This window comes from Sceloporus occidentalis, unplaced genomic scaffold, assembly GCF_023333645.1.
Source record: "Sceloporus occidentalis isolate IW3139 unplaced genomic scaffold, rSceOcc1.0.p SCAF_4, whole genome shotgun sequence".
Taxonomy (NCBI): domain Eukaryota; kingdom Metazoa; phylum Chordata; class Lepidosauria; order Squamata; family Phrynosomatidae; genus Sceloporus; species Sceloporus occidentalis.
Genome location: NW_028316984.1, coordinates 79,107,787 through 79,123,089, shown reverse-complemented (window position 1 = coordinate 79,123,089; position 15,303 = coordinate 79,107,787). Strand labels below are relative to the sequence as shown.

At 40.6% G+C, this 15,303-nt stretch overlaps 1 protein-coding gene across 1 annotated transcript in view; it reads right to left on the bottom strand.

The window, feature by feature from the left end:
- LOC149314053 (protein Wnt-10a-like) overlaps window positions 1-15,303 on the bottom strand; it is a 74,816-nt gene that overhangs the window by 36,300 nt on the left and 23,213 nt on the right. Inside the window, exon 2 of the mRNA XM_089523367.1 lies at window positions 14,409-14,671. Within this exon, the coding sequence (XP_089379493.1) occupies window positions 14,409-14,671 (263 nt within the window). The remainder of the gene's footprint in view (window positions 1-14,408; window positions 14,672-15,303) is intronic.

The window sequence follows — 15,303 nt, the reverse complement described above, 5'->3', positions numbered from 1 at the left end:
ACATTAATTGGGGGGATTAATTGGTATGGTCCCTACCAAATTGGGACAGTTGGAAGGTATGCATGATTTCCACCCTTGTTTTACCTCTTCTATTTTTTCCAGTTTAAAGCTCAACCCTTCCTGTCCACAAGAAGCTGTTCTTTGCTCCATGGAGGAAAATATAAAAGATCCATCTAATTACAAATTTCGTAGTATCTCGTTTACTTTGACATTCAGCTCTCCAACACAGTAGAGAAAGACGAACCCTCTACTCAATCCCATTCCTCACTGATCATCTCATTCAGAAATGAACAGCATGTAGCCCTCCAGAAATTGTTGGACCACTAATCTCATCAGTCCTAGCCAGAATAACCGATGGTAAGTAATGTTGGGAGTTGCAGTCTGATAGCATCTGAAAGGGCACACTTTACCCACTCCTGATATAACACATGAGTTCTTCCTTTCCTGTATCTCTCAACAGTAACAGCTGAACTACAAACCAGAATATAAAGGAAAAGTACATAGGTGTTTATGGTAAGGGCCCTCTAGCATAGAGCTCATTTGCCCTAGAATAGGATGATTCAGGACACACCATATTCTGAATGTACACAAGGCTGATTGATTGATTTCATATCCCATTTTTCTCCCAGGATGGACTGGAATTCAGTGACTGGGATTAAATAGGTCCATTGTTAATTTGCTACATATTATGTTTTGCCAGTTTCTTTGGACCCTTTCACACTACATGATCATAGCACTGTGGTTCCACTAACAGCTATGTCTGCCTCCTATGGAATGCTAGGACTTGTAGTTTGGTCAGAGACACCAGAGGAGCTCCCTGTTTGAGGAATCTAAAGGCTTCTCCCTAAATTCCCAATCTCAGGATTCCTTGGGTTGGAACAATGGCATTTAAAATGGAATCATAACATAGTGGTGTGAAAGGCTCTTAGATATCTTGTCATCTGCCTTGTGTCAAATAAAATTGACCAAATATGATTAAATATTAACAATTAGGCAGATTTAAAGGCTAATTCTGAGATCCTGCTGTGCTGGCTGGCCACAGTGCCTCTGCTACATTGATGTAATTCAATCTATAATTCTATGATGTTACACCACGACATAAATGTGATCAGAGGTGAGAAGTAACAAATTATCAATTATTGGTGGGTTGAGTGGTATTAACCAAAGCATAATGGAGCAACATTTCAAAAGTACTATAACAAGTAATGATAAACGGTTTTGATATAACAAGTAATCCATCTAGTTATTTTTCCAAGTTTTTTTGGAAGGAAATTTTGAAGGAGCTTTTCAAGTTTTATCCCATTCTTTTAGACAATCATAGTATTTGAAGGGTAAGTGAAGTAGGCATGTTGCTGGGGGTATGTGCAGGTGGAAAGAAGAAAAGTAATGCAGCATCAAATGGGGCAAAACCTCATCATACAGATTGTTAAATACTGTACTTGAAGGACAACACTACCAAATTGTTTGTGTATTCCTGCATGGCAGGGGGGGTTGGACTGGATGACTCTCGTGGTCTCTTCCAACTCTATGATTCTATGAAACCTGGCCATTTCCAAGTGTGTTGAGTACAGACCACACCCACCCCAGCCAGCAATCTGATTGTAGGACTTCTACACATCTAGAAAAGGCCAGGTTTAAAGAGGCAACTTAAATTCCCCAAATAGCATTTTTGAAAGCTCCAACAACAAAATGTGCCACTTGGGGGCAATGGAATCAACCAAAGCTTTATCTGTCTTTCTCTCTTAGGCACTATGGTTTCTGACAGTAACAATGGTTAAGAGAACTCCAACCTGATATCCTAAAAATCCTCTCTGCCTATTATAACACAAACAAATTATTTTTTTGATCTTACTGTATTTCATAAAATGTGTAGAACTTTCTCTAAAGATGTTGCAATCTCTGAATGTGACCCTACTCATACCCAACAGCAAATCTGAAAGCTAAGCAATAGTGCAGAAAGAATAGATAGTACTTTTGACAAAAACATGCAGAGTTTATCTGACAGCCCAGCAGTCATAACACTGCATAATATGAGTGTCACTACTGTTCCCAGACATAAGTTTTGCTCATCAGTCTGTGCTGTGGGCAAGAATTCCATCCACAACAACTTCACAGAACCCGTCCAAAGCTCCACTTCATACATAAAGCATCTCTTGTGTTGGAGACCCTTGTGATCAGCAACACTGAAACTGTTTTTAAGGTGTACATGTATGTGGAGAGGGTCTTAACATTAGCAGTTATTTATTTTTCCTACTAGCAGGTACTTACAAGGGGAAGGTAAATTACATTCCTTTCCATTATCAAATGTGAAAATTTGTACAAGCACAATGTGTACTCAGAAGTTCTCTCCATGTGCTGAATGTGCACATGAGTTGAATGTGCACAGGGCTCAAGGACAATAGCTGTCTTATTATTTCTTAGTGCTACTGGCCTATGGCTTATAAACATAGCTAGCCACGTTTCCCCTGTGACAAGCCTGGCAAAGATCTTTTGCCCTAAACAGGCAGTGACAGGAAATCACAGCCTTTAAAAAGCCCCTTGAGGCATTTTGATGGGAAAATTGATGGTGAGGGGGTAGGGGACCCTCAAGGCTATAAAACTGGGTAGGAAAGAACCAGAGAGTGGCTGCCAGTCAATGTTGCTAATACCAGAGGAACAACCAATCAACAATTAGCTTTACAGATTTTATTGGGACTATAACACAGGTAAACAATTACAGATATATCATTACAATGTTCTGTTGAAAGTCAGGAGTCACATTCTGGCAAGTAGATAAAATGGCTGATCAATATATGTCACTCCAGAATGAGCCATTTGATGTTGGTGGTGCAATACTATTGTCTTTGTTGCAAATTAAAAATATTGAGCTAGGGGTCTGACTCAGTATAAGGCATTTTATCACTTGTTATGTTACAGTCATAATGTAACTTGCAGAAGTTACGCCTTGGGAATTAAAATAAATTAACTACAAGTACCTCATTATTTGCAACCAGTTATATCCAAGTCCTGGTAGTACTATTTCTTGCATAACGGCCACTCAAACTCACAGACAAGCAATGCCTGCTGCAATTCCTGGTTCTATTCAATCCTCAGAGGCACAGAAGCTATATCCCTTAATTCACCTGGCCAGGAGTCATACTTAGAAGCATAATCTTTTCCTCCTTGATAAGGCTTTTCCTTTGCTTACCCTGGTTTGTTCCTGCAACCCCAGCTGTAGCAATGGAGAGGAGGTTCCTGGTGAATGTTTGGGCCTGGATCCCTGAAGTAGTGGACTCTGAGAAATGATCCCTGGTGATATTTCTTTGCTATTCTGGGTCTGTTGTTGCTTTGGCTGGCTGTCCAATCAAAGTGCTCCCTTTCATCAGGTTTCCTATCACCAGAGATGACATTTGTGTGTCTTCCAACATCCAGTACAGTGATAGGGAATTTGTGATCCTCTAAATGTTTTGTGTTGGGCTGTGTTGCCACTGGCTAGGGCAGATGGGTGTTGGGCAAGTCACACATTCTTATCCTCAGGAGAAGGCAATGACAAACCTCCTCTGATCAAATTATGCCAAGAAATCCCCATGATAGGTTTGCCTTAGGGTCACCATAAGTCTGAAACTACTTGAAGTAAGGGCTGTTTGACAGTGGAAGAAACTCCTTCGGAGTGTAGTGGAATCTCCTTCCTTGGAGGTTTTTAAACAGAGGCTGGATGGCCATCTGTTGGGGATGCTTTTGAGATTTCCTGCATGGCAGGGGATTGGACTGGATGGCCCTTGCAGTCCCTTCCAACTGAGATTCTATGATGGCACACAACAACATCAATGGCAGATTATAACTCCATGGTGTGACCAACTTTTGAGTCAGCATAAAACACTTTATAAGCTCCACTCTTCCTCTGCTATAGTAACTTCACCCATTTTGGCTCCATATATCTGCCTTTTGTACTGCAAATGCAATGGTAATGTCATTGCTGGCAGAAATCCACAATGCAGGCGTAACATTGTATTTGGCTGGCACGGTGGAATTTATCCCTGCCCAGTGGCTGTGATTCAAGTATAGGATCACACTGTACATGCCCTTCACAGGATGCAGCCGCCCAGCTGCCACCATCCTGTTTCCCACAGAGCCTAACTTTATGACAGGTTGCCCCAGGAACTGTACCAACCACAAAATAGCAACATGAACTGGAGCAGCCTGCTGGGAACAAGTAGGCAACAGAAGGCTCAGTAAGTCTGTTTTATCAGGGAAATATGTTGACAAGAAATGCTCATGCTTGTGGCTTTAACGTAAAAACAGATGCACCTATTTTCTTGTTGTTAACTACTGGCAAATGAAACACTGCTGGAGGGTTCCAGAGACCCACAAACAGAGAGGAGAAGCAATCTACACACCCACCATAGCAGCAATCCTGCATAACAGATACAATTGTGTGACATCTTGAAGCATACAAAATTTAAATCTTACTTTTTGTTCTTCTTGCATCTGAGCAAGTAGACCAAGTCTACAAACATTTTTGCTTCTAGATCTACTTTCACATAATTAGCATCAAAGGTGCAACAAGATCCCTTTGCATACTTTCTGTTCATCTGCAACTTATGGTTATGGCCCATCTCTGGCTAACTGTCTAACCAGGTGTGTTCCTCCAGATACCTCAGCTAGCCACAGTGTGTCCTAGCTCAGTGCTCCCCAGAGAGGTCAAGTCTTCCTCTCTGGCCTTGTCAAACCAGGGGTGATGTCCTTTTTGGGTTGGAAGGAGAGCTTGCCTTGGCCCCTGTGTGCTGTTGCCTACACTGCTTACCTTATTCTACTCCTCCCAGGACCATGCAGCAGCAGCAGCAGCCGCCAGCCAGTTGAAACTTGTCTCCCATTCCCTCTCCTCTGCCCCTCCTCCCTCTTTCCCTAATTAAACTGCAGGTGAACCCGCCAGGGACTGGCAACAGGCCAGACTTTCAGCTCTTGCCTGCAGATCACAACTTGCCTCCCTCCATCTTCCAAAGCAGCAGCACCCCCAGCTTCCCTCCCCAACCTATCTCACTAGCTGCAGGGGACTATATTGTGGAGACAGAGACAAGAGCCTGCTCTTCTTTGGATGTGTCATCCAAAGAACATTGTCCATTAGTTATTCTTAACACTAAAAATGTGCATTTCCCCCTGCATCACAACAAACCTGCGATATGGATCACCCTCTCCTCTCCACTGTACAGATAGACACTGGGAGAAACAGTAAGGCCCACAAGGTCACAACATAGGCCCATGTCTTCACAGATGTTTGGCAACAGAGCAAACAAATAAATAAGCCAGCCAGCCTAAGCATGGTAAACAAGTTCTGATTAAATAATGAGGCTTTCACTGAAGCATTTTCAGGAGCTCCTAATCTTGCCCGATACAAGCTGCTCTCTCTCACATGACAGCATTGACAAACAACCATGTTCTTAGATAACGGAATTATAATAATGCAGCACCTTTGAGACTAACTGAAAGATAGAAGTTGGTTGCATGAGTTTCCCTTGACTTGAGCTAACTTCCTCAGATGCTTGAAGTGGAGGGGAAAGCCAAGGGATAGACCCATATATCAACCTGTGTGTGAGAATGTCTATAGGAATGCAAAACTTTGTTGGTGTGGAGATGAGGTGACAAGTTTAGTTTTAACAATGGTGGTGGTGGGGAGACAAGGCAAGGATGTTGCCTAAAGCCAATGTTAGTAAAGAACCATATGAGTGAATATTGGGATGTAGTGTGGTTCTTGGCCAGATGTGATGAACTGGTCAAGAGGGCCCCTATGAGACTGGGTGGTTAGCTGGTATTATAATGTGTGTAGTAGGCCAGGAAACCACTGTTTCTGTTCAACCCACTACTGTTGGACTGTAGTTTGTTGATACACTCCAATTTTACTGTTCCTCTTTCCAGTCTTCCTTTGTAGTCTTTTTGTTCATGGACTCCTGTTCTGAGGTCCAAGATTCTGCAACTTACTTACTTTCTTTCTTTCTTTCTTTCTTTCTTTCTTTCTTTCTTTCCATATTCCCATTCCTAATGTCTGCTTTATGGCATTTCTATGGACATTCTCATACAGAGACTGCTATATAGGTCCTGGGTTTTCCACTCCACCACATGCATCTGAGGAAGTAGGCTCAAGTCTGCAAAAGTTCATGCTACCAACCTTTCCCTTTCAGTTAGTCTGAAAGGTGCTACAAGATCCTTTTGCATACTGATTTTCCAGATTAACACAGTTATGTCTTTGAAGTTAAAACAGAAGCTGTATATGCTTTGGTTGGCCTTATGTAGCCAGTAGCTGGAACCAAGTCAACCAACCAGAGTTTTGAGAAAGTACTTTCCTTGGGCTACAGCTCCTAGAACATATCTCCTCCAGCAGCATGGCCACTGGACCTTGTGGTTAGGAGATTCTGACAACTGCAATCCTAACAAGTCAGTTTTCTAGGCTTTGAAACAGACAGAAAAAGTGTTCTGATCTCCTCGTTGATAAGCAAATACATAATACAGTCAGCCCTTCTTATACACGGATTTAAGCATACACTGTTTGAAAATGTTCAAAAAAAGTACAAATTTTAAATACCAAACCTTGATTTTCCATTTTTTATAAGGGACACCATTTTGCTATATCATTATATTTTATGGGACTTGAGCATCCACGGATTTTGTTATCCATGGGGGATCTTGGAACCAAACTCCAGCATATAACAAGGGTCCACTGTAATCCAATACATATACAAATACATAATAATCCAAGTCCAGTCCAAGAATTGATTCTTTGATTCAAGACTTCAAGACAGGCCACAAAAAGTTATTCTGTATTATCTACAAGCTGAGAACAACTTTCAGATAATTTGGGCATTCTGTGTATACTCATCTATAGGTTGACCTCATGTATAAGTCAAGAGTAGGTTTTGGGGCCAAAATTATGGTCTTGATATGACCCATGGATAAGTTGAGTGTAAAGCAAAAGATCTAAAGGATGAAGCAAAGGCTGTAACAAAGGATCTAAAGAACGAAGCAAAGGAAAACAGAACTTTCAAAATTCAAGCAGACATAATTGTTTGTGCTCATACTAAAGGCTGGCTGGATGGGGAGGGGGGGGGCTGTCAGTCCTTCCAGGACAGATTAAGCTCTTGCCTTTCACCAGGGGATGGTTCTTTTTTATATAAGACTTCAAGTACCGTACTTACATTGACTCTTGGATAAGTCAACTCAGGTTTTTTGGACAATTTTTTGACTAAAATTTCTGGACTTTTAAAGGAGTATACTATACAGAATGTTCTTGAACTATATGTGAAGTAAAATAACATGCTAATATCAACTGGTACCAACCATGACATAGACCAACAAACAGCTAGCTAATCTTTTCATTTGTTCCTTTTCTGATCTCTGTTTTCTCTTTGCTATCACATTATTTTCTAACTACCCCACTCCCTCTGCCTCACCTTGGTTGCATCTGCACTGCAAAATTAATGCAGTTTGACATCTCTTTAACTGCTTGGGTAAATGCTATGCAATTCTGGGATTTGTAGTTTTGTGAGATATTTAGCCCTCTCTACCAGAGAGCTCTGGTGCTGAAATAAATTACAAATTCCAGGATTCCATAGGATGGAACCATAGTAGTTATAGTAGTGTCATGCGACATTAATTCTGCAGTGTCACAGCAGCCCCAAACATTTTTCCATAAAAATGAAAAAAGCGTTCCCACTTGAGGCTTTTAGGGATAGTGTGGTGACACATATATTTAGCATTGCTGTTCAAGGTGTCTTGATGTTTATTGGTTATTTTAATAATTGTAATGTTTTATTTTTACATTTATCTTCATACTGTTACCTGCCTTGTGCTATTGTTTTTAGTGAAAAAGCAGGATGAAATCATACTGAATAAGTAAAAATAAATTGATACATAAAAATGGAACAGAAGTAAGTGATTTGCACAATATGGAGCCACATAAACCTGTAGCTCACCTGGAAGAGGGTGAGATGAGAGTGAAAGGTAGAGAAAACAGGACATTTGTAGAGGAAGGGAAACTGAAAATAAACTATTCACATTAAAACCAAACAAAAAAGAGATGGACACAAGCATGTACCATCTCCATACACGGTGGCTTTCCATGCAACACTGAAGTAGCAATAGGTTTTGCACAAGTTATTTGTGCTTTCCTTTTCTATGCTTCTGTTATCTTGGGTGAAATGTAAAAGTATGCCTCTTCCACCTCAGACTTTTCTACCTTACTGCCGTCTGGATGCTTTCTAATACAACTCTCATCATCCTTATGCAAAGGGATCTTGCAGCACCTATGCGAAACAGCAGTCTACATTCGCCCGTTTTAACTCCAGAGCCCCCAAACCGTGCACCGTCCCTCCGGAGTAAAAAGAACCCGGTGTTTCTGGGTTCTTTTTGCAGTGCTGGAGTGACGTCGTGCGTGCACCACTGGTGCACTCATGATGTAAGTGATGTGCGGACGCTGTGTGTCGCTTATGTCAAAATGGCGGTGCCCATATGGATGGGACTCTGCCATTACTCCGCTGCCGCACCATGCTAGTGTTAGGGACTGTGCGGTTTGTGCGCAGTCCCTAACCCTAGTATCGGCACCAGCATGGTGCATTCAGCCTCTCTGTTCCAGGCCTTTCAGACTAACTGAGCAAAAGACGTTGTGGCATAAACTTTTATAGACTTAAATCATAGACCAAGTCTATGAAAGATGTATCTGAGGAAGTAGACCAAGTCTATGAAAGCTTATGCTACAACATATTTTGCTCAGCTATTCTCAAAGGTGCTACAAGATCCCTTTGCATATTGATAGCCCAGACTAACATGGCTAGGGGTTTATCCACGCTGCAGAATTAAAGCAGTGTGGCACCACATTTAACCACGATGTCTCTGTCCTACAGAATCCTGGGATTTGTAGTTTGGCAAGGTATTCAGTCTGGCTTGCCAGAGAGTTCTGGTGCCTCACTACTATTGAACAAATTCTATGGAGTGTATTTGATTATGGTCAAGTTTGAAGTATCATATCCACCTGCAAGTATCAAAACAGGAACCAATAGCTAATCATTGCTAAAAAGTAAGTTTTTTAAAATGTGAAAAGATGGATCTGATTTTACACACATACAAATACTATTTCACTATAACTCTATTTTTTAAAAGAGAGAGAGAGAGAGAGAGAGAGAGCGGGCGGAGGAGGAGGAGAAAGGAAGGAGCCATTTTTGTTCCAATATATCTTTGAATAAAAAAGAAACCTATTCTGAGGTGGGAATAAAATGTTGCAACTGGTGCTGGCAACTGCCAGATAGACTGGGACAACAGAAATCATAATGTCATTTGTATATTTTAACGAACTCCAAGAACTATTGCAGTGTATGCCACAACTTCCCAGCTCCTTTGTCCCATCTGGAGGAGTCCTTTAAGTAGCATTAATCATTGAAATAAACTCCTGTGATGCTGATAGGGAAACAAAAAACATGGTATTCTTAAAAATATACATTGTACAATTGAATAACTTGAAAGAACCATAATGTGTACCTGGGGAAGAAGAATAAAATAGATGACTTCACCTCGCTTCTACACCTAAGTATTCAAAAATTTATTCTTTTTCTGTTCCATCTATGCCTGTGCCAGACCACTGTCCTGTTAAGGAGTTTCACAGCAACACATTACACAGTGCAACAAGAGGCCTATATTAAGAGGCATATTGGGGGACATTTCTTTGTTGTATTAAAAATGTTTTGAAGCTCTGATTCAAGGCATTATGGCATGTACTTCCAGGTTGCCAAAGCTCTGAAAATGGTAACTCTCTTGGGAGGAACTTCTCATATTTCTCTGGGAGCACATGGCCCCAAGTTGCTTACAGGCTGTGAGGCAAGGTGCACCTAGACATTATGAAGTGCATTCCCATGCTACAACATTGCTTTGTATGTACCTTTTCCAGGTTTTTCCATTAATTACATCCAAATTATTGGGACTGTGGTGGCCATCCAATTTAGTTTCCCCACCAGAGTGCCAGACTTGGAAGAAGTTTGGTCTCCTGTAACCAGCTCCCAGGCCTTTAGAGATGGTTGGGTTCCCCCCCTCACTTGTTCAGAAGAGGAGATGATGAGGCGTAAAAGATCAGGGACTAGTGGGGGGAGGGAAGGAAGGAGTGATCTACAAATTATTTAAAGTGAGAAGCACGCATGGTTGAACTGATGGAAGCAGATGTGGGAAAAGGCATGAAAGATTCAAGGGATCTGTCACTTTAAGTTACTAAGAAGCAACTCGGTAAGCACAATAAATCTCCAAGTAATACTAACCAAGATAAAGTTCACCTCCACCCTAGAAACAGCATTAGTGCAAGTGACAAGGTGCTCATGTGTCCCTCCCATCACTCTGCACATGCACATCTCTGTTGTGGTTCAAGCATTGCAAAGGGTGTGCCAATGGACCACTGTTTTGCTTTTGAAATATATAACAGCTGTAAACAGGTGTGAAACTCTTGTTCTGTTATTCCGGCAAACACTACAGAAAAGGCCAAGGTTTCATCCGTTTTTATGGTCCCAATCTCCCAAAACAATGGCATTGGAAGCTCAAAGTGGTGGTCTGTGGACTAGTGTTGGTCTGAAAACTATTGGCGACTGGTTTATAGGGAGATTCCAAGGAAAAAATAGAGTTGTAGTTAATGGGAACAAATATGATAGCAGTGCCTGGCACATTGAGAAAAACTGCCCAACATTCCCTCACATTGAGATATCTCAAGAAGTGGTGTATAGAGGACTGTGATGCTGGATAGGTGAGGGACAAGCAGGACATATGGCATTGGTTTGATTTAACAAGAGCACAGGGCAGACATGTTTAGCACTACAGATTTTAAATTTACAGTCCTAGGCACATTTACTTGGAAATGAATTTATCAATGTGACTTTGGTGCAGCTTCCGAATTCTTAGGATGCATGTATCATTTAAACAGCATACCTCCAAAGTGACCTGAAGCAGCTTTATTTTGGCCTGTCTGTATGGGCCCCATGGTTCCCAGGTTCCTAAGTCATGACAACAGTGAAAAAAATGATATCAGAACAATAAAGAATATCTATACTGTGTTAGGTTTACTTTATAATGTTCAGAATTAGACAAAAGATCTAATTCTTGGTATTAATGGTTGAGCACTGAGAGTGTTTTGGTGTCCCAAATCAGCTGTTGGGACCTATCCTTGTCTCACATGCTTTTGGCATGTGGCTTTCATGGGAAAAGAAATTCAGTACAATATTTAAGTGTGACCAGCACCACAAGCCCTCAAACTGGACTAGATCAGAGGCCTTCTATCTGAGATAAAAGAAGGAATTTGCAGTCAAGCATGACACTTCCTTTTAATTTTGTATGGAGCTGGGATTGTTGTATGATGCACATTGGGTACTGGACTGTTTTTCAGTTGGCCTCTGAAAGAATTAGTTTTTGATAAGCAGTACAAGTCTAATAGAATAGTAGGTCAATCAACACTAATGGCTTGTTTTTAATGCTGCCTGTAATGTGTATGCAAGCATTAACAATACTGCAGCAGATTTACAAAACGGGAAACACTCAATGCTGGAAATGTGACAAACCAGGTGCCTCTTTTATTCACACAGTATTTGATGGAAATGCCAGGCAGACAAAAATACTGGGACAAGATCCACAATCAATAATGGAAATCCTACAAATAAAATTTTCTAAGAATGCTTTTCTATTTTGCTGAATATGACATGCACTCTAGAATCTAAAATTGAAAACAAACATGAATCTTATTATATATGGTATCCATGGCAAGGATCCTATACACAAAGTATTGGAAACAAAAACAGCTTCCATCAACAGAAGAATGGATTATTAAGTTAAGAGAGGCAATGAACATGGATATCTGGAGTTAAGGAAAAGCTAACTATTAACATTCTGAAGATAAGAATTTTGGGCAAATTTCAGTTTTTTAATTTTTCATTATGGTGAACCAAATTATTTAGGAAGTTAAACTATAGAACACTAATAGGATCACTAAGCTAAGCGTCTACATTTTTAGTGTAGTATTTGGGGGAAAAGATGCTAGAAGATGAACGTAGTGATTTGTAAGAATGTTTGATTTTTTTTAATTTTTTTTTTGATGGAGTGTTCCTTTAAAATGTTTGCTCTCATGGGGAAAAAACCAATTCTGCAGAAGGCACAGAGCTAATGTTTGAATTGTTTTTGGTGGAGAATATGGCAAAGGACCTGTGCTAAGTGAAAATCTCACACGATATGAAAAGGTAAATCCATGATTCAATGTTTTGAGAAGCAAAAAATAAATAAATAAAAAAAAAAAGGCAAGCAGTTTTACAGGTGTATGTCTCTTGTTGTGCCTAAATATCAAAGAAAGCAAACAAGGAGATAAGCACAGCCATTTGTGGAAAAACTTCTGAAGACAAGAACTGAATACAAGCTCTCCCCACTGAGAGCTAAGCCAAGAGTCTACAAGGTGACAAAACTGGGTGCTACATATTTTGATGAACATTTCTGAGGCTACATTGACATACAACAGGAAAAGAAGACGCTCAATAGAACTGCACAAACAACAGAGGGCAGTTTAATTTTTTTTGTTATTTGCACATCCGGAGAGACACCCAATTCCTTTCAAACTTAAGTACTCAGGCTATGAACCATCCCCTATGGCAATGCTTTGTTACAGTTAGTTATGAAATGTTTCCTTAGGGTTTTCCATTTGATAACCATCTGAGGTTCCTGTCTTTCCACATCTATCGTCAACACAATGTCTTCAGGCCAGAAGGATTGCTAGAATGATGTATGCTTCTAGGTTCACATAATGTATCTCATCTTCTCTGTGCAGATCTAGGACATTACCACACGAGCCCCATTTTTGCCATAATCATACTTATTAAAGAAAACAGAATTCTACCTATTTGTGAGCAGCCATTATGGTGGGTCTTCTCAATCACATGATTAAGGCTGCTTCCGCCATCGCCCTCTCTTCCTGTCTCCCCCTTAAACCTACCTCCCTGCCCTATGTCACAATGAATAATACAAAGATCTACTTTTTTCATCACTGTAATGAATAATGACAACAAATCACACTTTTGAAAAAAATCACTGATGAGTAATAGAAATAAATTATCTTTGAAAAGTAGAATCATAGAGTTTGAAGAGACCACAAGGACCACCCAGTCCAGTCCTGCCATGCAGGAACACAGAATCAAGGCACTCCCAACAGATGGCCATCCAGCCTGTTTTGAAAGCCTCCAAAGAAGGAGACTCCATGCATTCTGAGGTAGTGTATTCCACTGTTGAACAGCTCTTACTGTCAGGACGTTCTTCCTAATGTTGTGCTGGATTCTCTTTTCCTGTAGTTTGAATCCAGTGGATTGTGTTCTAGCTTTTGGAGCAGCAGAAAACAAGCTTGCTCCACCCTCAATATGATATCCCTTCAAATATTTAAACATGACTATCATGACACTTCTTAACTTTCTCTTCTCCAGGCTAAACATACCCAGCTCCCTAAGCTGCTCCTCATAGAGCATGATTTCCAGACCTTTCTGCATTTTGGTCTCCCTCCTCTGGACATGCTCCAGCTTGTCAAGTAAAGTTCCTAGTTCTGTTTAAAACCAGTGGCAGCTGACAATGTTCATGCCAATAGGATGGTGAATTTGCACTGGGTTTTGGGGATAGATCTGGCACTTTGATTAACTTGCCTAATCTGAAACCTCACAAGGATTCACCATTCTACTGACATGGAAGTCCCCACTCCTCACTGTTTAAAACACATTGATGGACCTCAGTATTCTAGTAACTCACACAAGATGCAGAGACGTAGCCATGATTTTAGGAAGGGGGGGGGGTTCAGACTAAGTGCCACCATTATATTGGGGCTTGGGTGCAGCTGCGCAGCAGCATGTACCATTCATTTTTCTAACGGAAGAGGGGGGTCCAGACCCCAAGAACCCCCCCCCCCCTTGGCTACCTCCCTGCAAGACTGAAATCAACCTAGATTTCAATGGGATCAACTGCTGTGGGATGGGATTTCCATTTCTTTTAGTTTGTAGATTTAATTCAAGTATACTTTTAATTGGCTGCCATTTAAAAAATATTTTTGTTATATTATTTATGGATATTAGTTATTATTAGTTGCTGGATATTGATGGATGTTGCTCTGGTTAATTTGTAATGGGAAGGTGGATATAATTGTTATAAATACATAAGTAAATAAACTCTGAAGAAGCCTCTGCATCTCAGGTAATTAAAATGCTTAAAACTCCGAGAAACAGGATCAGATTTATGGGGGGGGGGGGGGGGGGAGGGGAATCCAACCCCATCATTTTTTTAAAAAAAAATTGATTTTATTTTATCTGTAGTCAACCATGCATTTGCTAAGATATGGTAATGTTGCTTCCTCAGGGATTCAACAGAGCCTCTGGAAGCAAGAGGAGAGGGGCTCTTACCTCTGCTGAAGATTATGCTTTCGTAGGGAATCTTGTTCTTGGTCTCCAGGCTGGAGCAATTCCAGCGCTGGTCACGGAACTGGTGCTGACATTCGTGGATGGCAATCTGGATGCCTTGAATGGCAGAAGCTGTCACATCAGGATTCCGCACACAGACCTCCAGTTGTCGCCGTGTCAGACCAGGTAAAGTCAGGCAGACTGTGTTGGCATTAAGTACAGGTTCCAGTGGCAACCTGAGGCCCAGGATCTCGTTTGAGAAGGAGCTGGGAAGAAAACAGAGGGACAATCAGCAAAGCCAACATCCTAAACACATTCCAGAAGAAAAAAGATTTTTAAAAAGCACAAACTGAAAGCAAATGCCAAATTCTAGGTATGGTGCCTACTGCTGTAATTGTGACTGGTACTGGCTCTGTAAGCTGTTCATCATAATGAATATTTTTCAGTAACAGAAACTTACAGTCTCTTTTAATGACTGCTTATAGATCTTGATTGTTCTTAAAGGTAACTAATTCCAAACTGAACGTAAAGAAATACATTTGGTTTGATTTTGATATGTGAAACAGCTTCTGCACTGGCTGCAAAGATTCCATGTTGCCTACTATATTTCTTTAGGTGAAGAACTAAGAAAATATTATACTGAAGGATCATGTTTTATAGGCAGTTGTTTTCCATGAACACACATTTCCTTTTACTTTTAAGTACAGGTATTTACAAAGCTTAGCCTAAATCCTCACAAGCCCCTGTGCAGTTTGCGGGACAAATGATATAAAATGTATACATTTGAAACTACACATAAAATTGCGTACATTTCAACCAATGGATTTTAAAAGTGTGTATTTTGGAAAAGTACATACAACAATGTTTCATTCAAAAATGCTTGAAGAATGGTTGTGTG